Here is a 23,502-nt window from a genome sequence, read left to right on the forward strand (position 1 = left end):
CACAGTGAAACAATTTTGAAAGGCAAAACCTCATTAAGAAATGCAGCAAAGGCATGATTTAGCTGTTTTCACAGGCCATACTACCTCAGATCAAAGGCAGCCTAGGCTTTTGAGGTTGGCTTGTCAAACTGAATTTAAAAATGGCTTTCTGATTATTTATCAAAGGTTTGCAACCATAGCACTGAAATAAATGCTTTTCATTGAGCCAGTCATGATTTGGCCTAATGTCTTCTACTTTAAGCCTCCATTGTAGTTTCTAGCTATTTTTATATGAAAACGTGTTTTGGGGATCTCTGCCCACCTTCATACAAAAAAGAAGTGACCAGACCTTAAAGTGCCAAATTTCCAATTCAGATGAGATTGAGTTTGGTCTAAATTCATGCCTACTCACAATGTCTGAATAAACTGGGGAATGGAATTCTATGGTATCTCCACAGGCAAAACTTTCACTGTGATCGGTGGAAATAAAAGTACTCAGTACCAAATCCTCTCTTTTCCTTGTTGATCTTCTGCCTGTAAACAGTGATATTTATAACAAAAATCCCAACAGTTTTAACAGGATTCATAAGTAATTGAGCTATTCAGTAAACAGAAATTTTCCAGATGAAAAATGAACACAGATTTTGGATAGACTTGCCATGTGATTGAGAGCATACTTATTTCTTGAGTTTTCTTTTTAAGTGCACAGTGTTGAAAAGAAAAACTTTTGTACTTTTGAGTATTGTAGGTACTCAAAAACTACTAAGAAATATGAAATCTATATGAAGTTTACAAATGCCAGGAGCCTGGGAGAAATGGAAAAAATTGAACTATGTCTTTGATGGCAAGTGAGAGCTTTTCAGGATGGTATATATACTATATAGCAGACATAGAGTAAAAGAACAGTCAAAAGTAGTAAACACTGTTTAGCTAAGGTAAAATTGCTAAGATAATACTGTGAAATATTGAGGTGAAAGTAACAAATGAGAAAAAAATTGAGGAACTGTACTAAATTCAGAGTCATTGGATTATCTGTCATCTCTGATTTCTGCAAGTACTTGCACATGAGTGAAACTGAAAGTCTACTTACAAGTATTTTCAACAACCAGTCAAATCAGAGGTATCTAGTGAAAAAAGACATAGAATTTAATACAGTCAAGAGAGATAAGAGTAGCCATGGAATCACAGGCCTGAGGTCTGACCTCAATTATGGCAGACTTTCAGATATATTACTTAAGGAAATATATTATACTTTCGCTATAGAGAATTTAGCTCTAAACAGTTACTGAGAAAGACTAAGCTGCAAAAATGGACATATTCTAAGTCATTTTATAAAATAAGACCATGAGCACTAAGAAGCAAGTAAGATTGCAGTATCTTTGGATGTAAGTAAGTGTTGCAATGGTATTGCAAGAGCAAGGGAAGATGTGAGAGAAAGTAGTGTGTCATAAATATTTAATAAGTGACTGTGGAAAGTTTCTGAAGAAACAAGTGAAATAGATATTAAAAATCCCAAAAGATTCATTTAGCAGTGCATATAGTTAGGATGACTGAAGACCAGGTAGATAATCTTTTTCTCAGAAGACCTTCTAACTGATGAGAGAGAAAGGGAGTTATTAACACTGTATAAGACCTAGGTACTTTAAAGTGTAACTTATGAGCTAAAGAAAAGAGCAAATTGTCATATAGCCAGTAGAGCTAGGGAGCTATATATATATATGTATATTTATTATTATTATTATTATTTAGCTAGCTCTAGACTCATTATTTGCTTAATAACAGTCTTTCACATTGTTGAACTTACATTCTTTGGCCAAGAAAGAGCTGCTTGTGGTGAAATAAGAAAAACAGCAACAATCCATCATAACTTCCTTAGAGCTATCCTGAACTTCCAGCACTGTTTGCAGAGTGGTTCTGCAGTCATTTTAGGCTAAGGAGAGTGGTTGTAGCTTAGGAATAGAGGTAGAAGAAATTCCTTTGCTTTTCTGTCTCCTTTGTTACTTGTGGACAGGTGCAAATACAGCTCATAACTGACATGTCCAGGCTCAGTCACAACACTGTACTAAAATCAGAGCTTTATAATAATTTTTTCATTTTCAACTTTTATTTCTCTGAACTAGACCTTTGTGAAATAAAATTTTGCTGTTAGTCTAATGAGCTGTTACTCTCTGAGATATAAACACAATCAAAATCTTTAGATGATGATAGTTCCCAAACCTAATTTTTGAAATCATTTTTGTTTGGTCCTAAATGGCATAGAGTGTTTAAACAAGAACTAGCTGGCCCCACTAGCTGGCTGAAACTGTTATCAGATGCTTATGAACAATGTATACTGTCTCTTTACTGGTAACTCAGAAATGCTAGGTGTTCTGCTTTTTTTATATTTTAGTAACTCTTAATTGAAATAGAGGAATAAAAAATAAAATGCTTTGCTTTCAGTGTGGAAATATCAGCTTATATATTTATTTCAGTGGAAATACAATGAAATAGAACAGAACTTTCACGACAGAAGAGATAAGAAATAAATGGGTAGGTATTCAGACTTGGGAAATGCGTAATCATTCTCAGTGGCCTCCACAGACGTGTTGGTACTGTGCACTTCTGAAAACTTTGAGAAGTGTTTTGTTGTCCAAATACTGAATTAGAAGTCTATTTGGGAATCTCACGCTCAAAAATGTTGGTCTTCACTTCTAGAGATCAATCTACGTGCAATTGCCTACAACTGTTTCATTTGCCTACTTCACCTCTAACCATCATTCTAGCAAGGCATGCATCTCTTGTGCGTCTTTGTCATATCTGCCAGTCTCATGGGAGTGTCACAGTAGTTAGATAGCATTTGATCCCTGCCTTTCGGCAGCTAAACCAAATCCCAGATCTTTTCTGAGAGTAATGGTAATTTAGACAGCTAATAGCCACCTATTTAAATGCCTGCATTTAAACAGAGTTGAATCATGTATGTATATTTTGTTTAGTGCTGTGCTACTTTTTTTTGCTTTTTTGTTTTTTTTTCTGTGGTATGGAAAAAAGTGCGGAAGTAGAAGTAATAGTCAACTGAATTATTCGTTAGACTCTGTTGACTACACTGACAACTCTGATAAGAATGGTTTAACGCTATAAACACCCACATATAAACGCTTACATATAGGTGTCTTAATCTTGAATTGTATCCCACCTGTAGATATCAGAAAATCGTATACAAAGGTAAATGCCTTAAGTTTGCATCTATAGATATAGTTGTGAAAGAGTCTGTTTTCTTTAGCATCCTATCTCACATAGTGGAGCCATGGGTTCTCCTGGTTATTTTTGTTAGAGAACAAGTATGTCTGTCGGGCAGTACCAAAATTTTCCATGGCTTCCGTGACATATGTAGTGTTAGCATTATCCTTCCCTTTTCATCAGCACCTATGCCAAGGAAACATGATGGTAAATGTACATTTAAGTAGCTCTGAATTCATTGTGCATTTAGGACAGTAAAAGCTTCCAAATGAATAATTGCTTCATGCAAGGAGCTTTTGCATCCTAAATTGCTCAATGGTTGGACTTTAAAATAGCCTGTGTTTCTATTAGTTAATCTCCAGGCACTGTAGAAAAGGCAGCAGACTGCAAAAGGAGTCATATAAGAAATGAATACAGCATGGTAATATTGGTAATAGTGTGAAAAAGCAGTCAGAACTGTTTCCTCCCGGGAACCATTATAAAGGGAGGAAGGAAACAAGTTTCTCACCTGCAGGTAGTTACAAATGCAATAGAATTTTTGTTAAACCATGTTTTTACAATTTTACTTTTAAAATATTTTCAAAAGTTTTCCAGAGCTTCCGTACAGAACTCATCCATTATAATATATTCTGATGAAGAAAATCAACATGCAGTGCCTGGGGTGTCATTTTCCTTACTTGCTGAATAGACATTTTTGTGTTAGCATAGGTAAGAATTTGTTTTTGCAAAGATCTTTGTTAAATTAAAGAAAAGTCTGCCTTGCATTGCATATTTAATCTCTACTATAGGTTAAGTGTAAAATTCATTCTGGACATGAACCTCCCATTGCAAGTACAGGGAATAGGCTGAATATCAGATCAAAGACTGACTACAGTTCTCCTTACGGCTTCTTATTGAGCATACAGAACTTTTGCAATATTAACTAATTTATTTATTTATTGTAAGAACAGAGAATTAGGAGTTTGTGAATGTATTCAATATTAAGGAATTGTAGAAGATAGCATATCATAATACAAGAGAACAGTAGTCAGACTAACTCCCACTACTTAGATGCATGATAAATACACAGAGAAACTATCATCACTGGATTAGAGATTTTTGTATGTTTATTTTTTTTTTATTTTGGCTGATTAGAGCAATATACTATATTTTGGGCATTCTGTCAGTGTCAATTGATAAAATAATATTTGTGGGCTATTCCAGGAATATCTAAGAAAGTAGCTGAAAAATATGGATTTTGTAGTCATATTATTATTATTGTAGTTGAGTGTCAACTCATCAAGTCTTTAGAACAAGTATATAAATTATATTGTAAATTATATTATAATTTTTATAAATATATATTATAAATTAAATTATGCAAATTGTATAAATATAAAGTATATTGTTTTTGCATGTCATATAAATGCAAAATAATAATTCTCTTTCTCAAAACTGTTGTTTCCTGATATCAGTATGCTACTGCTGTTATAATAACCTTCTATGGATACTTTTTATTATCTTAATCCTGCCACTTCCATTGTTTTGTTCTTGGAAACACAGTGTTGCTTTCAGTCAACATTTCTGTTCAAATAAGAACAACCATACTAGGTTATACCCAAAGTCTGACATAGATCAGTAGGATAAGATTTTGCCAAGCAGAAATAGAAATAGTTCAGAAATAGCCTTGAATCTGGTGTCCATCAGTGAACATTAGTGGATATTTAAGAAACTGTGTAAGGTCCATACAGATATATTTGTCAAGCCTTTTGTCCATCATATTCTATTTAGGACTTTATAAACCATACTGCCGATGAACTCATTCTCTCTGAAGTTGTTTATTCTCATTTTGAACTCATTTATCCTTTTGTTTTTCACAATATTCTCTTAAAAACAATTGCTACATTTATTCTGTGTTTTTAGGAAAAAGAAAAGAATCCTTCCCTTTTTTTCTTATGATATTGTTTTATAGTTTTATATTATGCCAGTTGTTTCTAGCACTGTGTGAAATAGTTAACTAACTTCTCTATTGTGCTTTTCCATATCATTCATGTTTTTATTGAACTGTTTCCCTCATACATTAATATTCTCTTATTCAGATAGAAGGACACTTGTTTGTTTAATTTCTCCTAATATAGATGATAAACCGTGTCTCTAATTAATTTTGTGCAGTATCTTAACCTTTGTTTGTTCTATTAATACCTGAGAGCTTAGATAGTGTATTTTAAAAGAATCAAGATTCTGCAGAAACAAACTTAGTATTTCCTTTACAGCTTTTAAATAGTATTACCTTCATCTCATTTTACAATAATATATAACCAATGCCAAAATTAACAACACTGTTTCCACATAATTTTAAGAGGTGGTGTGATTTGTATTCTGCACCAGTCATAGCTCAGTGAACTATTTGCAGAAAACAATTTATTTGCTTAATTTACTATCTTTTTCTGTTTGGGCTTTGTCTTTGAACAGGCTTTGGTTGTTAAAAATCTGTTTGCTATTCAAAAATATTCATCAGATGACAAGCAAATATGTTTCAGCCTCTAGATTATACCTGAATAATTTGCCACAACTACTGTTCCACATGTTTACTTACTTTTACAATTCATGCACTATAATTTTTCTTTAAAGAGGGCAAAACTCTTAGTAGAATGTGAATTTGGTAATAACATTAAAAACATCTATGTTTGCTGAATATATGAAATTCATATGAGTTTGAGAGATTATAATTCTTTTTCTTTTTTCCTTTTGCAGCTGATAGATGAAAAAACAGACACTCATTTTTATTTCTGCATTTCTGAGTTCTTGTTTTATTAATGTTTTTATTTGTGTGGGGTTTTTTTTAGGTTATATTCAGTAGGAGGTCGGGATGGAAGTTCCTGCTTGAGTTCAATGGAATATTATGATCCTCACACAAATAAATGGAATATGTGTGCTCCAATGTGTAAGAGAAGAGGAGGCGTGGGAGTGGCTACATGCGATGGATTTCTTTATGCAGTTGGAGGCCATGATGCTCCCGCTTCTAACCATTGCTCCCGCCTGCTAGACTATGTAGAAAGGTATTCAACTAGTATATAACTGTACAAGCTTTTTTTTTTTTTGAATACAAGATGAAATCTGGAAGCATCATTTTCTCAGTTAAATTATGGTGAAATTAAACTGATGTTAGCCAATGAATGGCAATGAATGAAATACCTACTTCCTACTTACTTGAAAAATTCCATAGAAGTTTGTAGGAAAAAAAAAGTATTTGGAGATTATTTTCTTTCCTACTTTTTCACATAACTATTATATATCATTATGGACACAAAACTACGATCTTTTCACACCTTCTTTAAGAAGATATTACACATTGCAGAGTCATGAACTAAACAATGCAGAGATAACAATTCAGGCTTGAAACAATTTTATAATACCAAGTTGTGTTTAGATGTATTCAGTAACTTTTAAACTATAGCTGAGCAAAGAAGAAAAAATAAACTGCTTATGTGATGCCTATTTTCAGCACACTGCAGTGCTTCCTTTGGCAGCACTGTCACTTCCTGATATATCGATGAAGTCCTACACACTTCACTTACAGTACCCTGAATTTTGCAAATGGATATTCTGTAAATCAGAAATGTCTACTAGGGCACAAAGGCACAGTTGGAGTGATTATAATGTGCAATTTGAAGATACCATTCAAACGTTTCGTGAAGGTTGGGCTTTTTGCTGCTGAGGGTTTTACATGCTTTAAAATAGAATAAAGAGAAATATATCTCCAAATATGTACAGGTTGCAAAGTTAAAAGTAGATATATTTGAGTAATTGGCTGATCTAGACATGCAATTGAAGAGAGGAACTGGGACTGATTTTTTTCTGGAACAGTCAAACTTTTATTAAATGACAATTGTAGCTTCTGGTAAATCTCGCTTGGCATTTACCAGTGTCCCAACATGTAAAATTTGCAAACTCACTCTTTACATTATTTTGTTCAGTTTTAGACTTCTTCCCTTCTCCCAAGCAAAAAAGGTTTCAAAGCAGATCACAGACTGCAAAATACATGTCTCCAACAGATGGAAAGTTCATCAGAGAAATTCCAGATCCTCTTTACTTATAGAATCTGTCCTGTTGGCCTTCTACCTATAACGGACAATAACCAGAATTTTCAGGGAAGTAAATATTCATATTAAGACTACTAATGACAGAATTTCTAAGATGGAAATCTTTCAAACTACTTCTACTTACTGGTACTTACAAGAAAGCTTCTTTTTCCACTTTTGTGTCTCTGAGGAGAAAACCCTTCTGGTGGCAAAGACAAATCACATTCCATCATTTTTGTACTTAAAGAGACTTGTAACAAGCAGCTAAACTTCATGTGCTTAAGCTATCTTATGTAATGCTATGTGAATGACAGTTTGTACAGTGTTTCTCAAGTAGGTATTTGTGCACTGATAGCAAAAAATGTGGATAAATGTGCTTGATGGGCAGCTAGCTTTCAGAGTGAAAATTGAAGTTAACAAATCAGAACTTGTAAGTCTATCAGCTTGCATAGGGTAGGTGTGAATTAAGTCATGCACTCCATTAACACATGAAAAATCCACTACAGCTCTCCCAGTGTTAGGTATATAAGGTTGCTGGGAGGTGATTTAGTATGCCTATTTTTATATTCAAAAATAATAACTCATCTTCCAAAAATAAAAAACACCTTAGTGACTTAGGAAACCAAGGACTAGTGAGTGTTAGTGAGATCTGTTATTTTAAGTTATTTTAGACATCTCTGAAAGTTTTACTTTCTGTCCATATCTATGGCATCAGGCTTTTTTAACTATGTCTCCTCTCTGCCTCAGGAACAAATCTTTTTTCTCTTTGTTACTTCAATCATTTTGTCATTCTGATAGAGCCTGCAAGGATGTGCTTTATTCAAATATCAATTTTCTCCTGGAAAACTGTCAAAACACATAATGATTCAAAAAATATTTTTGAGATTATGGAAATCTAGTGAGAGCAGATATGTGTTTGTGAATGCTACTATTAAAATCCTGCTCAACAGTAATTAGGACTCCCAATTTAAACTCTTCTAAAGTTGATGTGATTGTAAAGGATTTCCTATGGATTTGATCACTCTGAAGTAAAAAAATAGTTATGTTTTTCTATATTTCACGAGCTGATAAATGTAACTTTGTATTCTTTTTAAAGGTACATTCACTAATTCCCATTTAAGAATTATACAATTTTTGATATATTTTGGCAAATTTTATAAAGCAGCATTCTTTTTCAAGTGTTGTTCCAAATGCAATAGCTATTGAAACCATAAGTAAGTGATCTATAGTTTTTCCCCTTCTTCTCACCTTGATGATTTCAAATTGATTTCTTTCCACATTCAGGAACTTTTATTGTTGCCCTTCTCACCCTAAAGCATATCTAGTTATTATAAAGATGGAATGTACAGATTTTTTTTAGCAGAATAAAGGATATAAGAAAACTTGGGCATTTTCCTGGCACTTACAAAAAACAAGTTCTTGTGTAGTTCTATTTTGTTGACAGTATTGAGCTGTGAGCATTCTATTTAGCCACTGGTTACCTGTTTATTAAAAAAAAAAAAAGTCCAAAGATGTCATTTATATTTAGTTTGCCTGCTTTTGCAGCTCTTCACCTTGGCCCTTGCAATTCAAGAGTAGAGTACTGTATCAAAGAGTCTGTTAAAGTTTATTGCCTTTAGGCAGGTGAAGATACGATGCATACTGCTAAAGCAGGTTGTGAAAGTCTTCCCGCTAGAGGCATATGATGCTCTTGTCAAAAAAGTCATACAGTCTTTTAAAAAATCCATTCAAAATGAACATTTTTTGGCTTTTGTTACATGTGTATTTCCCTTTCATATATTCAAGCATTGTTTTAAAGTATTCTTCTGTCAAGTTTTAATAGATGTTTACCATAATTCTAGATATTAATTATAATTATTATATAATTATATAATTATACCACTTCTTATTAAGGAAAGATAGTAAAACAAAATCAAAAAACAATAAATAAAATAATGAAAATGAATTAAAAAGAAAGTAAAATGAACATCATCATCATTTGAATGATATTCTAGACATAAGAAGTTGAACACAGCATCTTACCATCTTACCTTCTGAGAAGTTCCAATGAAACCAGCAAGACAGATAGCCAGTGGATGAGTAGAATTTTTTCCTGACATGTATTTATCTGTCAAGAACAATTTAACCAAGGTTAGAATAAAGACAAGTAATTCTATTATTGCTCCATTAGAAGGTCATTATTATGAATGAAAAAGCAGTTATAGGGAAAAAAACCTAAAGCATTTCTGTTGAAACATTTATGTTAAAAAGATTCACAAATTCCCATTTTTCAAATACAATGCAGGACCTCTAACAGTATTCATACAATTTGCTTCTTGAAAATATGAATGACTGAGATACTTAATGGGGTGTTACCATCATCAGCCTTAGTAGTAAAAAGACTAAAATTTTATCTTTTGTAGAGCATATTTACACACAACTTTCCATATTGTTATTAGCTTCCAGTTAGGAAACAACAGACTACAAGAACACATAAGGACAGAACTCAGCTCGCCAAAGAAATAAATTTATAGCTAATGCTGTCTTTTAAAGAAGTAGGAAAGGTGGTTTGATACATAATTTTATATAACAATATAGTTAGAGAACTTGTATGAGAATAAAGAAGTTGGCTTCAGTGTTTCTGAGCCTGAGACAACTCAGGTGCACATCTCAGGTCTCAAGAATGTACAAGGTTACAGACTCAGAAAGCGGTGCAGAGGGAACTTATTCTCCATATACTGTGAAATAGCAAATAACCACCTTGCTGAAAGTGAAAAGATTCATGAGTGAAAGAGAGGGTGGAAACACAAGAGAAAACATGATTTATAGCTTACTGCATTGGCTTGTGCCTGGATTTTTTGCTCTAAGGGCTGTTGCTGTGTACTATCCAGTGGCTGTGTAATTTAATTTATGTTTTTGTAGCAGGGACTTTAACCCAGATCTTCATTCAGGTGAGAGCTGTGCTCAGTCCTTATTTCTTGATTTGCTTCTCTCTGGGACAATTAATTGTAATTGTTTTCTGCATTACAGAGCCAATTTTAAAACAGGAGAGAGGGTCCTCGCCTGAATAGATTATAGTCTGCTGTTCAGGGCATTCTTCTGGAAGATGGCACATGTGACTTTGAAACCCTTGAGAGCAGGTTTGGAACTAGAGTTGCTACATTTTTATCTGATATATAGGGAGGTAAAGTAAATGGAGATACTGGAACAGTGGAGAATAGCATGTTTTCAGACATACCATTTGCTTAGTATTACCTTTTGACTAGCTCTAGCAGCTTCTGTGCTCAAGATGCCACTTTTTTCATTCCTCCTCTGGAGCTTTAATATCTTCCAATGCACTGTTAAGACAGGCTAAATGCCTAACACAGGATTATAGATTTTTCTTGGAGAAGCAGCTGAAAATAAAGTATTAGGGAGGTTAATGTAAAGGGATTGTGGGGTGGGGGGAAGGATCTAGCTCAAGCTCTCATTTAAATGCACAAAATGACAACTTTTCTGGAGAGAAAAAAAAATCAGAACTGGTGATTTTAAATCAACACTTCTCTTTTCAGCTGAATTACAATATCACAAATGAGTGGCAGACACAATAGGGCTGAGGAGGATAATAACCGAGTAAGAGTTAGAAACAAAGCAAAATGTGACATTGGCTACAGTTATGTTTGTAGGTTCATCCATTCATGGACAGAAGCCTGAGACCAAGTGATAGAAAGTGATCTATGTCCGTAGCTTAATACCAGCCTTCTTCTCTTAAACAAATCATCCTTTCCACCACAGTCATTGGTTCTAGGTCTCTCCTTGGCTCCCCATGATGCCCTTCAAAAATAATGAATGATAATATTTCTTTTAATTCAAAGAAGCTGAAATAACTTGTAGTTTCTGTTGCAATAAGTCAAAGTAGTGGTCTTACAGCATGAAAATGAAGCTATGTATTGCATGCTCTGAGGAACATAGGATCATTTGAAGGTGTTCGAGGGTGAAAAGCCAGTCAAATTGTAAAGTTATAGCTTCTTTCTTAATGCCCTGCTCTCCTTCCTAACAGCTTAGTGCAGGACTGTGTTTTTAGGACAATGTAGGTCAATTTAGCATAAGGTATCTGGAAACAGGAAGGTGTTTTTGTTTTGTTTTATTTTTTAACAGTAACCAACCAGAATACTAGCAAACAAGAAAACAACTTTCTTACAAGTACCAGTTAAGCATAGCTAGGTTGAAATGTGATACATTAAAGCATGTTGTCAATAGTGGTTTTAATAACAATTTTTAGATTACTATAAATTCTGGATAGTGCCCAAGAGAAAAAGGATAAGCAGACTGCTCCAGGAAGTAAAGAGAATCCAGAATTTGTTATTCACAACAAAGCCTGCCTGGGAGCTACAGACTGGCATTCCCATATGATGGTATGACTTCTTATGGGGTGCTCTGCACATTGCCTAATGCATGGGGCATCACTTTGTTCATCACAAAACACTACAACAAGGAACCTGTCCATTAAATATTTTCCTTATCGTACTCACTTTTTGTATACTAGCCGAGAGGCTAGTTCATCTGAGGAGTGCTCAAAAACTATGATAATATAATAATACTATGATAAATACTATGACACATGCTATGATAAAATATTCTATTCTGGTAACATTAGTCATCTGAAAACGAGATATCCAGTTTAAGTTAATGCTCCAGACATCCTTAGTAATCAATTGACAGGCACCATCAGAAATGATTCATTTCCAATTTGCAATAGATGTCTAAAATAGACACAACAAATTTGCCTCTGAAATTAACTAATTTTTACATTGATAAAAAGACTCTAAATTGACAGCTTAAACTAAATATTTACTTTTTAAATAGGTAACATTATGTAGGAGAATGTTACCTTCAGTTTTAAAAGCTCTACAGTGATTAATGTCTTACTTTGTAAGTACATACAAATATGAAAACAGTACTACTCTCTTCTCTTGAACAAGTATCAGGAGGAGAATTCAACTCTAAGACAATTAAAATTATCCATAAACCCTTAAGGAGGTTTTCTTGCTGTGAATATAGTGTAATACAATTTTAGAAATTAATGTATAGTTTAATTTTAGAAAGAATATTTTATTATATTAAAGAAAATATCCTATCCTATATATCATATACGGATATATTTTATACATATTTCCAAATTATGGTCTTATGATCCTTCTTAGATTTCATTTTATGACACTTTACTCGATGAATTACTTATTTTTTCTGAAATGTTAACTCAACAAAAATTGCTAATCAACATTAAGAGACTTGAACTGGGAACACAATAAATCCATATGTTTTCTTTCTGCTGTCATGATTTTTTTCTCCCCCAAAGAGAGACTATAATGCAAATGAAGATCCCAATGAATCACTTAGCTTCTCACTGGACATGCAGTTTCCTTTCTTCTCCTTTAGGTATGATCCAAAAACTGATACATGGACAATGGTGGCTCCACTGAGTATGCCTCGAGATGCTGTTGGTGTCTGTCTCCTTGGTGACAAACTATACGCAGTGGGTGGATATGATGGTCAAACATACCTGAACACTATGGAATCATATGACCCTCAAACTAATGAATGGACACAGGTACTTAAAAAGTCTGATTTTTTTTCTTCTATAAAATATTTTGGTAGAACTTCATAAAAGCTTTTCTTTTTTGAAAAAAAAAAATGTAGCTGAGGTTCTCATAGCTGTAAAAGTAGTCCCAATATTTTATCAGCTGTTATATTAGAAGTTTCCCCTGAAGAAAGAAGAGAGAGAATTATCAACTAGGAAACTGGGGGTAGCAGATAAGCAGTCGCTAAAAATATTATCTTGTTATCCATCAGACAAAATTTTTATTCTGCTGAATTTCTATAGGAAATTATTTTTTTTCTCTTTCCTCATGCAGATGAAATGTCATAAAAACAGTCAAAATGGATCTGGAATTTTAATTGGTGACCAGCCTTTCCTGAAGGTTCTTCATATGAAAAAAATATATATTTTATGTAGAGAGTCAAGTTTTCAGTTCATTCTCATTTCCATTTCTTTGAAAACTTTTGCAGCCATAGCAAAGCCTTAATAAGAAACAATGGATTCTTTCTTTCTTTTTTTCTTTTCTTGTATGTGTGTATGTGTGTGTGTGTGCGCGCGCCTGTGTATGTTTAATTCTAATTTAAGACTTTCTGGAAAGTAATTCATTTGACTATCATAGATATTTTCATTGGAATTAGTCACTCTGAGTTCCCTCTAAAGTCAGTGATAAAAAGTACACACTTTGAAAGCATGATCTCATGCTAAAATAAAAGTTTAAAATAGGTCAGATGAATTATGCCACACGAATGCCTATTTCTCTTCATGATTATAAAAGACAGCTTGTATTGTCAATCTTAAATGTAGACATATACTATGTAAAGTTAATGACGAAGCCCATCTTCTTTTTTTGTCTTTTATTAACTAAATGTCAAGGAAGTATTTTTGTGACATTCTGTAGGATATAGGAAATCCATATGAAAAGTTTATTTTTTCAAAATCCACTAGTCCACATAAACAACATGATTAACTATATTTGGACACTGGTAAACTAATTTGAAAGGAAACTTGAACCTGTTTAGGGATACTGGAACCATATGATCGGTATGTATATTGGTAACCTTGATTTTGCCTCAGGGACTAAAGTGGAGGCATCAGTCACAGCCTGCAGACTGTGGAAACCTCTTGCTTATCAGTGACCCCCAGGACTCCCCAAGCCAAGCCCCCTTAGCAGAAGAGAGGAGAGCTGAAGCCATAGCCTAAAAGAGTAGTGCAGAGCCCTTGGTCCAACTTTTCATACTCCGGGTGAATTTCTCCCAGAACCTGATGACTTGCATACAGCTGGGTATAATACTCTTTCTACTGCAAGATCCCTCAGTAAATGGAAACTTGTCAAGTTGCTCTAGACAAGTTATCTGTGGCGGTCTGATTCATGGACTCCAATGTGCTGGATTAGAATCAACTTTATTCAAGCAAGCAAGCCCTATATATAAGCTCTAGTCCGGATCGGTACTTTCTCGAAGGTCATGTTCCCATCATCACTCCTTCTCCTTCCGTGCGGCTACTACCTTATCTACATACTGCTATTTATTCCTCCCAAGCCTTTCGGCTCCTTAACTCTATCTTGTCCAATCCCTCGCTGTCTGCCCCTACATCTCCCCATTTTTTATTTTCTAAACTAAATATTGCCAGTGCAGTGTCTATTTGCACAGCAAGTACTTGATGCAAAGCCCTTTGAGTCATTTTCTGCATAAGGCTTATTAAGCAGGGGAGATAGATAGCAAGGGCTAGAAATCTTAGCAAGATTACCAATCCACATGCCAGTACCTTCTTAACCCATGACCCCAAACCTAACGTCCAGTCCTGTTCCTCAAAAGGGTTCCACTCTGATTCTATCTACAACTTATCAGTAAGGTCATGTAGTCGCTGTAAGCTTTTATGAATAGATATTGACCCTGCACGAGGCAGGCAGGTATTGCCAGAAAATGTCCCGACATGGGCTCATCTTAACTGGCTCTCAGTCCTCATTTGGTGTTTCAAGGGATGCATCAACAGGTCAAATCAGCCATGCAGGCATCCAACAAGGCCCGTTACCTGTAGAGACACAAGCATAGCCTTTCCCCCATGTTATTATGTCTACTGGTTCACTCCATTGACCCATTTCCAGGTTCTTGTAGTGAATCCGAGGCTGTTCTCGCCATGTAGGGCATGAGAAATGCTTATTAACTGCACTTTGGTCTGTGTAACAGTTTAAGAGGTTGAGAACATATAAGGCTTTCCATAGCTGCTCTTGTGGGGAGGCACTGGGGCTATTCCCTTTTTTGTTTTTCAAGCATGTTTTTTAGAGTACGATGGGTACATTTCACTATTGCCTGGCCAGTTGGGGAATAGGGAATTCCGGTCACATGAGTGACCCCCCCCCAGGTTTGAAGAAATGCCCACGTTCGTTGTGCAGTGTATGCGGGACCATTGTCAGTTTTAATTAGAGTGGGAACCCCCATTGTGGCAAAACAGGCAAGCCAGTGACGACATACATCATGGCTTTTTTTTCCCCCAGCATAGGCAGTAGTGACAATGTAATGGGAAAAGGTATCTACAGAGACATGGACATATTTCAATTTTCCGAGTAAGGGATAATGGGTAACATCTGCCTGCCAGACATTGCAGGGTTGCAGGCCTCGAGGGTTGGTCCCTAAGTAGGGTGGTAATGGGGATACATTTTGGCAATGGGGACAACTTCGAATAATGTCTTGGGCCTGGTTTCTTGTGATAAGTTTTTTGTAGCGCTTTTTCATTTTGTTGAAAAAAAAAGAAATCATGGGACAATTTAGCCTGCTGATCAAAAGTCCCTTGCTGGGTTCCACTGGGTTTTCCTCCTTTGTCAGGAATGGGCAATCCTCCTGACATAGTTGGACCAACCTTTTTTTTTTTTTTTTAATCATCACACACTCTCTTTCTCTCACTCTCTGGGAACCGCACTCACACCACCTGAGTCTTTAATTGCTAGGACTGCTGTCTCTTCACAGCGAGTGGCTTCATCAGCCGATGGGTGCCCCGGGAGGTTCCCAGGCTATACGCACTTGCACACACAGTACTGCTCACACTCACACCAGTCACAGTGACTCTAGACTTCTGTCTTACAGTCTTGCAGTGTGCCTTATGCTGATCAGGCTGCGCAATCCCCTTTCTGGATGGACCGAGCTGGGACTTAAAACCCACTCAAACCCTGGGGATGGGACTCATACCCATCCCCTGATACGTTTTACGGTGGCCAGCCCACGTACCCCTTACAGTGCACTGCTACCAGACCAGAATTTAGAATTTAGGCAGGAATTTAGGACTCACCTTTTCGGTGCCTCTCGTTGCCAAAAGATCCCAGGTGAACTGACCCTATGGAGCCAGATGATCGTTTGGAGACGAGAGGCCCCGACAGTGGTTGCCTAGGGTCCCAGCTGGGTCACCAAACTGTTATGGAAATTAGGTTTGTCAGCCACCATAACAGGGCCTGACCCTAGGTTCCCACAGAAAAGTTCAGGGCCAAATCAAAGCAAATTAAATAATTAAATTTTAATGACGCGTGCAGTAATTACAGCTCAAGCTGGGTGCCTCCGAAGAGGGACTTATTGATTTAGACATTACAGAAGAATCTGTCTTTGTTGCAGTTGTAGATACAATTTCATTTCTATATCATAAGGCGTATCATTTTCCGTTGGTAGCTCAAACACACACCTAAGTTTGGAATGCATGAGTTCTTCTGGTTTTGCCTCTTTCCATACTGCTTCCATATCTGAAGTATCAGCTGGAGCAAGCATAGACTGTTTTTTTTTTTCTTTTTCTTTTCTTTCTTTTTTCTTTTTTTTAACCATAAACGTGCATTTACTTTTCTCATTAGGATCATAGTCAAAAGGCTGTAGCATCACAGAAACATTAACTGATGTTCCTGCATCGATAATTGCACTGTTAGGTCTTACACAGTATCTACGCGGTGCTGTGGTCTTAACTCTGAAGCACACATTTCTGTCTGTAGGATTGCCGAGCTTCAGGTTTGTGGTGACACCATCTGTGAAAGGCTCTTTGAATTTGAGCTCATGCTGCAGTTCGAGGCTGAGGCCTGCTCTGCTTTTGCCATGTTCCTCCTCCTGCTGCTCGGCGGTGGCGGCACCAGGTGGAGAGGGCACCAGGCAGAGAGAGGAAGGGCTGGGTGGGAGGGGAAGGAAGGCGGGAAGGAAAGGAGGGAGGGAAGTCCTCGGCCGGTGTAGTCACGCCCCGCCGAGCCGCCCTGGGGTGATGGATCCTTCCCAGAAGGCTGGGTCAGTGGGGGGGTTGTGGGCAGTCTGCACTCGCAGGCGGCCCCGTCTCTTGAGGGAGCAGTGGTTCCGAACAGGCCATAAGATGGACACAGCAAGGCATATTAAGAGGCGGATAGAGGTCCAGCTCCTGTTCCGGATCAATCGGCCCTGGGTCAAATGAATTGTCTGGGTCGTTTCCTGGGGAGTCCCATCCACCCACTGCCCCCACCACCATGTCGCTTGACGGAGGTGCTGTGGGGGCTGCGGGTGCCTCCGGTCCCTGTGTTTTCTTCTTGCTATGCTCTTTCAGGGTCTCAAGCATGGTACGCCACAGGGCTAAAAGTCCTGCTGCCGTCTTATCGTTTCTTGTTGCCGAGTCCCAGAGCTTAACTCCGATTGAATCCCACGTACCAAGGCTATAAATCGTACTGGAATTCACCTCTGGACAGTTAGAGCGTGCCCACATCAATAACATTTTGAGATCTTGGGGGGGTATATCTCTGCCACGCTGTTTCAAAGTCTTTTGCATTACGTTTAGCACGGACCTATCTTGCGGGGAGATTCCATTTCCCACGACTCCCACGCGTTCCCGGCTGCTTACCTCCATCCAGCGGTAGGTAACCTGTTGTGCGCAGTGCCGCTTCCTTTCAGCGGCTCCCCTTCTGCTTCCTTTCAGCAGCTCTTTGTTCAGCCGGGCTCTGCCACCGGTTCAGCTAACTGCTGCCTCTACAGCCCTGGACGAAGTCAGTCGTCGGTCCCTGCTCGGGCACCATTTGTGGCGGTCTGATTCATGGACTCCAATGTGCTGGATCAAAATCAACTTTATTCAAGCAAGCAAGCCCTATATATAAGCTTTCTCGAAGGTCATGTTCCCATCATCACTCCTTCTCGTTCCATGCAGCTACTACCTTATCTACATACTGCTATTTATTCCTCCCAAGCCTTTCGGCTCCTTAACTCTATCTTGTCCAATCCCTCACTGTCTGCCCCTACAGTTCAGTAAGATGACAAGTATTTCCTGTGGAGGAGGATTTTCTGTGCATAGGCACAAATCAAGTGACTTCATAGTGAAGTTAACTTTAATTCACAGGAACTGAAAAGTACATAGAATAAATAGTAATGCACAAAACCCTTAACTGTACATTAATGTAATTTAACATAGTATTATTTACAGAAAGCAAATTCAAATTTACCCAAGGGTGCGGAGTTTGTTCTCTTTTCAAAGAATACAGAATTGATATAGGTATTTCTCCACTTATCCTCTGGGAAGCTAAAGATATAAAATTCCTTGTAACTCAGTCTCTGTTAGATTGAACTGTATCTTACCTCCTAACAAAGCAAGTGCTGTATAAAGTTAAAAAAAAAAAAAAAAAAAAGTGGGGGATGAAACTACACTTTTGAGGATCTTGAGGAATGCTACAGGGAAACAAATTAAGCTCTGAACTGATAAATTGTTGGTTAATAAAGCATTGATAGATGGCTGATTATTCATATTAGTGTGATTTAAAGGCAACAGGCCATGTCTTGATTTCACTGATATTGCACTGTAGCTTCATCTCTTACAGCTGCAACATCAGGCAGGTAACAACTATACAAACCAAAGGATGGAACAGCAACTACTGAAAAGCTGAGTTACAGCTTTTAGACCATGCAATTGAAAGAACACCTAGGGCCACGGTTTTTGGATAATTCTTGAGCCTTAGTGCTCCTGCTGACAGACCATGCTACAGAATGTCACTGTCAGCTCTTGGTCCTCCTTGCCCTGCCTGTTCAATGAGGGACAAAACTATGGCCACTAGTATCAGCATTTCAGGTTTTGAACACTTAAGTGTTAAATTATTCATTTACCCAGGCTTTGCACTTCATCCTTAGCATGTTAGGTAGCATTTTAATAATTACAGTTCTACATGAACATATGAAAAAAGGCAGTATAAGTGCAATGATGCTCTTCGTTTCCACTCATGAAAATCAATGAAAACACCTACACTTCTCACAGATTGAAATTATTATAGATCAGCAGGGTACAGTAATAATGTTATGAAAAATCATTTTAAAGGTAATTTCCCTGTCACATACTACACCTGCTTTTTTTTTTTTTTTTTTGCTTGTGTGGTATCCTGCAAGTGAAAACTACCTGAAAGAATTTTTAAATAAAGATGTTACAATATATTTTTTAAAAAATATTTAGAAATCTCAGGAACTACTTATTTCTCACTTTTACATTCTAGTCTACCATCATTTTAGCTCTTACTTTTTAAAAATATATCTCTACATGAAAATTCCTTGCTTTTCTTTTAACTAATATGCAACAGTACATCAAAGGCTGATGTAAGTTAATGTGTTAAAAAAGCATAGTCTTGCAGCTGAACTGTAACACCAAAACCCAGCAGTTAATTTCTTTCTAGCTTGTGACAGACTTCCTGTGTGACTTTGAACAAAATCATTATATTATGTGCTAGTTCTTCATTTGTAAAGTGAAAACAAAACATTTATTTTTTTCCCAACATTTGGGATTGTCTTCTTTTTAGCCAGAAACAAGTTTTGTGATATTATCTTAGATCGAACACTGTTATATCTTATCGGGGATTATATATGATTTAAGGTTCAAACTTTAAGGTGTCTATGTGTTCAGGTGCAAATGCACCTTAATAGGAAGAGCAAGGACCTAGTACTTAGTTTCTCACATATTATTCTAATATTCTGATTAAAATTTAATTATTAGGTAAACATGATGTTATTTCAAGAATTTCAAACACAGTAGCTGACAGTATACTATAGATAGTTACCATTAAGATTGGGATTCATATTGCCAGCTTTAGGGATGGGATTCACTGAGAGAGTAAGGGAAAGATTCAGCTCCAGAAGAAAACATCTAAATTTAGATAGCTAGCCACCTCTGATCTAGGTGACTAAGCTACTGTCATATTCAATGTGTCAATTCAAAGCTGTCAATTTATATTCTGTTAAGTTGCCCAACACAGGCATCTAGTGCATTTGAGACACCTTAGGCTGTTGCATCTGTCTTTCAGCAGCCTGCATCAAAAATGGACAGGTCTTCTGCAGACTTTGCTATATTTACTAGATTTGTAATTTTGAAACAATATTTTCTGCAGCGTGTCTTGTGTGGAAACAGCTGAATCAAGCTCTTATTTAGAAAAGAGGAACCTGGAGAAAGTCAAGTAATCAACTGTTAGATTTCAGCTCTAGATATCTATATCATTTGAGGTGCTGTGGGGTCTGTTGCTCCAGGAAGGAGAAGAACTTCCGTGGCTCCTAGGTCCCAGAGAAGTGGCTTGGATACCATAGGACTTCCCAAATGGCACAGGATATTTAGGCAACTGAATCCTATCTTTGATATTTACAGTGCTGATAGCCAAATTTGAGATAGTCATTTTAGCTTTACTTTACTTTTAGCAGCTGTCTTCAACAGCTAAATCTTAGAGTAGATACTAGATCAGGTATTTTCTATTCAAATATCACAGCAGCTTGTGTTGTACAGATTGTATTGTGCCAATCATAAGACAATGTAAATATTTAAAGATTTATTACAAGTATTCAGAGCAATTGAATAAGTCCCATAGATTCTAAGGAATATGTAATATAATGTGGAAAAAGTGATATATCCCCTTGTCCCACTTTTAAGCAAACTTTCTAAGAATGAGAGATAGTGTCTTTTTTTCTTTTGTATTTTAATTTTTAAATATTTCTAAAATTTGATATTTATTTTTAAACTATATATTTGCTATACAGATCTTCACTGAAACCTGTCTCTGTTATACTGAGCTTGCAATTAAATAGAACAATAAGACACTTTTCTAAAATTCCACTCAAAATATGTACTATAAATAGGAATAAAGTCCACATCCACTGTGCTATTAACGGGCAACAATTCTACAATCATATTTTCTTCCTGTTCTCCTATTTCAACTGGAAGATATAAGATGTGAGTAAGCAATTTTAAAAGTGCAACACTAGGATATTAGTGGGTTATATTTACTTTTAGCTTTTTATACTCCCATTAATTCTGACCATTCCAGAATAATGTTGACACAGCACTTCTTCCCTTTCTTGCATGAGTTCTTCCTGTGCCTTTAATTTGTATCTTTTTTTCTGCAGATGGCTTCCCTAAATATTGGAAGAGCTGGTGCCTGTGTTGTAGTCATCAAGCAACCATGACTTTGTCAGCACTGCTTAGAATTTTACTGACTGTGAAATGATTATTTTTCTATCAGACAACAAGAATGATAACTTCATGAGAACAAGGATTTACACAGTGAATACTTTGTTGATCACAAACTTTGAGAAGTTTGTAAATGAGAAAGATTAAGGATTTATGCCCTATACAATCACAAAAACTGTTCACAGTCAGTGAACAAGAAAAAAGTCAGTCTGTTATAAGAATAGAGATGTGAATACGCAGGAGCAAGTTCAGATGCTGCTCTCCAGAATGTGTGCTGCAGAGCTGGAGAATCAAAGCACCAAAGCAAGCGCTACCTAAGGACCAGGAGGGTATGGAAGAACAGTTTTCGCTGCTCCAAGACTTTTAACTGCAGAAACAGCAAAGTACATTTAATCTCTTTTAAACTGTAATTTTTAAAAGTGAAAAGTAGATAATATTACAGTGTTTTTCTGTCAAGGTCTTGTCTTCAAATGGGTTATGGCCTTCCCACTTAGACATGCATTTCAGAAGAGATTTGGTTCTTACTAAAGTGGAGAGGTAGCAAAGTCTGAATATTCTACTCTCATTCATAATGATTAAGCTGTTGCTTTGCAGTTTGAAGAAAAGCAAAATTAAAATTAAATCAACAAAATAATTGTTTTGGTAAGTTTGGATTGTACCTGCCTGTCAATGTCACACTTCTTAAAAGAGAGTCCACTGAAGGTGGAGCCTGAATGTTTGCACAAATTTTGCACAGAAAAAGCAAGCTTTTTGCTGCACTGAGGCTTTGTTGAAAATATGGGAGTCAAAGGAGCAGTTTTGCAACTCTTTCTTAATCCTATATTCAATTTAAGCACGTGGGCTCTGATCATATTGTTTAATGCATCTTCTGCATGTTAGAAGCCTGTGAAGGACTGGAAAACAGATTCTGTTACTTCGTTGGACTATGTAACAGATGAAGCATGGCCAGAAGAGATTTTAGAGCCTCTTTTAATTTAAATTGACAGCTCCTCATTACATTTCAAGAAGAATAAATATACTCTATTTTATTTCTTTCTGATGTTTGCACATGCACAGCTCTGCCTGATTATGGGTGCCAATTTAAGACTTTCCATTTACAACTGAGAATTACTGCAAGTAGGGGATTCAGAATGTATGGAAGTGGAGTAAGGCAAAATTAGACCATTTGATCTAATAAATCTCATACAGTAAATATACTAGTGACATCTGTGCTTCCTTTTTGGATTGATCATTTCTGGCAGTAATGATACATTGAGCTTTTGCCTTGGCACTAGGGTTGACATTAATGTTTTCTGTCTGCTCAGCTGAATCAGCTTGAATCCTAAGACCGTTAATGGAATACGAAATTCTGTTATTCAGGAAGGCTCAGGCTCTGAGAATAGGCCTACCAAGTATTTTCTTTTCTTTAAAGCCTTGCTGATACTTTAAGAAACATTTCATGGTCTAAATACAGCAACCTTACAGTCCTCTGTCACTAGCAATTTTGGACAGGACTTCCAGTCATAGCCAATAAAGCTTTCCTAGTGGAAATCTTTTAGTCCATTGGGATTATAAAGAGAAGTACAGCTTCATGCTTGGGACATTTGATTTGAAGATGTATCTGCTTTTCACAGCAACACAGCAACATGCAGTACCAAGATCTTTGTTTCCTGACACTAACTAAACTGTGTTCTAACACATAAGTATACTGATTTAATTTTTTTTTTTTTAGTATGCTTCTCTGTACTAATTAGAAACAGGTCGCAAAATCTTCAATATTAGTTTCCCACAGTCAGTTGGATTTTGAATTACAATTATTACCTCTTTCACAGACAAGCATGTTAATTTTTTCCCAAATTAATCACCTAGATTAATAAGAGGTGTTACCTCTCTACAAGTCTTGCCTCATTTAATCTTCTGAAGCTAAACCCACAAGTTCTAGAATTCTAACTGCAATTAAATATGAAGACATTAACATTCAATTTTCCTACACAGATACCTGATGATCTTACAATTTTAATTTTAATTCTATTTTCAGAATTTCCTTTGGAGTACATTATATTTGTACACAATAGAAATATGATTATTCTACCTATATGCTTACCTTCAAGAAGAATTACATATTCAAAGCAGTCTATGACAGATACTTGTTTTCTGTGCCTTGATTGTTTTTATTCTCAAATTCCTCATTTCTATTTTCAATTTCCCTTTATTTTTTCTAAAATTATTTCCATCTAAAAATTTCAGATTACTCCACTTCTCTAAATCTGAAACAACTGTGAAAGAACAAAATTATTTGTTTTT

The 23,502-nt window shown here is 36.2% G+C and overlaps 1 protein-coding gene across 1 annotated transcript in view; it reads left to right on the forward strand.

The window, feature by feature from the left end:
- The window catches only part of KLHL1 (kelch like family member 1), a 257,056-nt gene extending 233,789 nt beyond the window's left edge, over positions 1-23,267 (forward strand). The window contains exons 9-11 of the mRNA XM_026120882.2: positions 6,021-6,233; positions 12,654-12,825; positions 21,156-23,267. Coding sequence (XP_025976667.2) covers positions 6,021-6,233; positions 12,654-12,825; positions 21,156-21,215 — 445 coding nt within the window. The 3' untranslated portion in view covers positions 21,216-23,267. The remainder of the gene's footprint in view (positions 1-6,020; positions 6,234-12,653; positions 12,826-21,155) is intronic.
- The last annotated feature ends 235 nt before the right edge of the window (positions 23,268-23,502 follow it).

Source organism: Dromaius novaehollandiae, chromosome 1 (assembly GCF_036370855.1).
Source record: "Dromaius novaehollandiae isolate bDroNov1 chromosome 1, bDroNov1.hap1, whole genome shotgun sequence".
Classification (NCBI taxonomy): Eukaryota; Metazoa; Chordata; class Aves; order Casuariiformes; family Dromaiidae; genus Dromaius; species Dromaius novaehollandiae.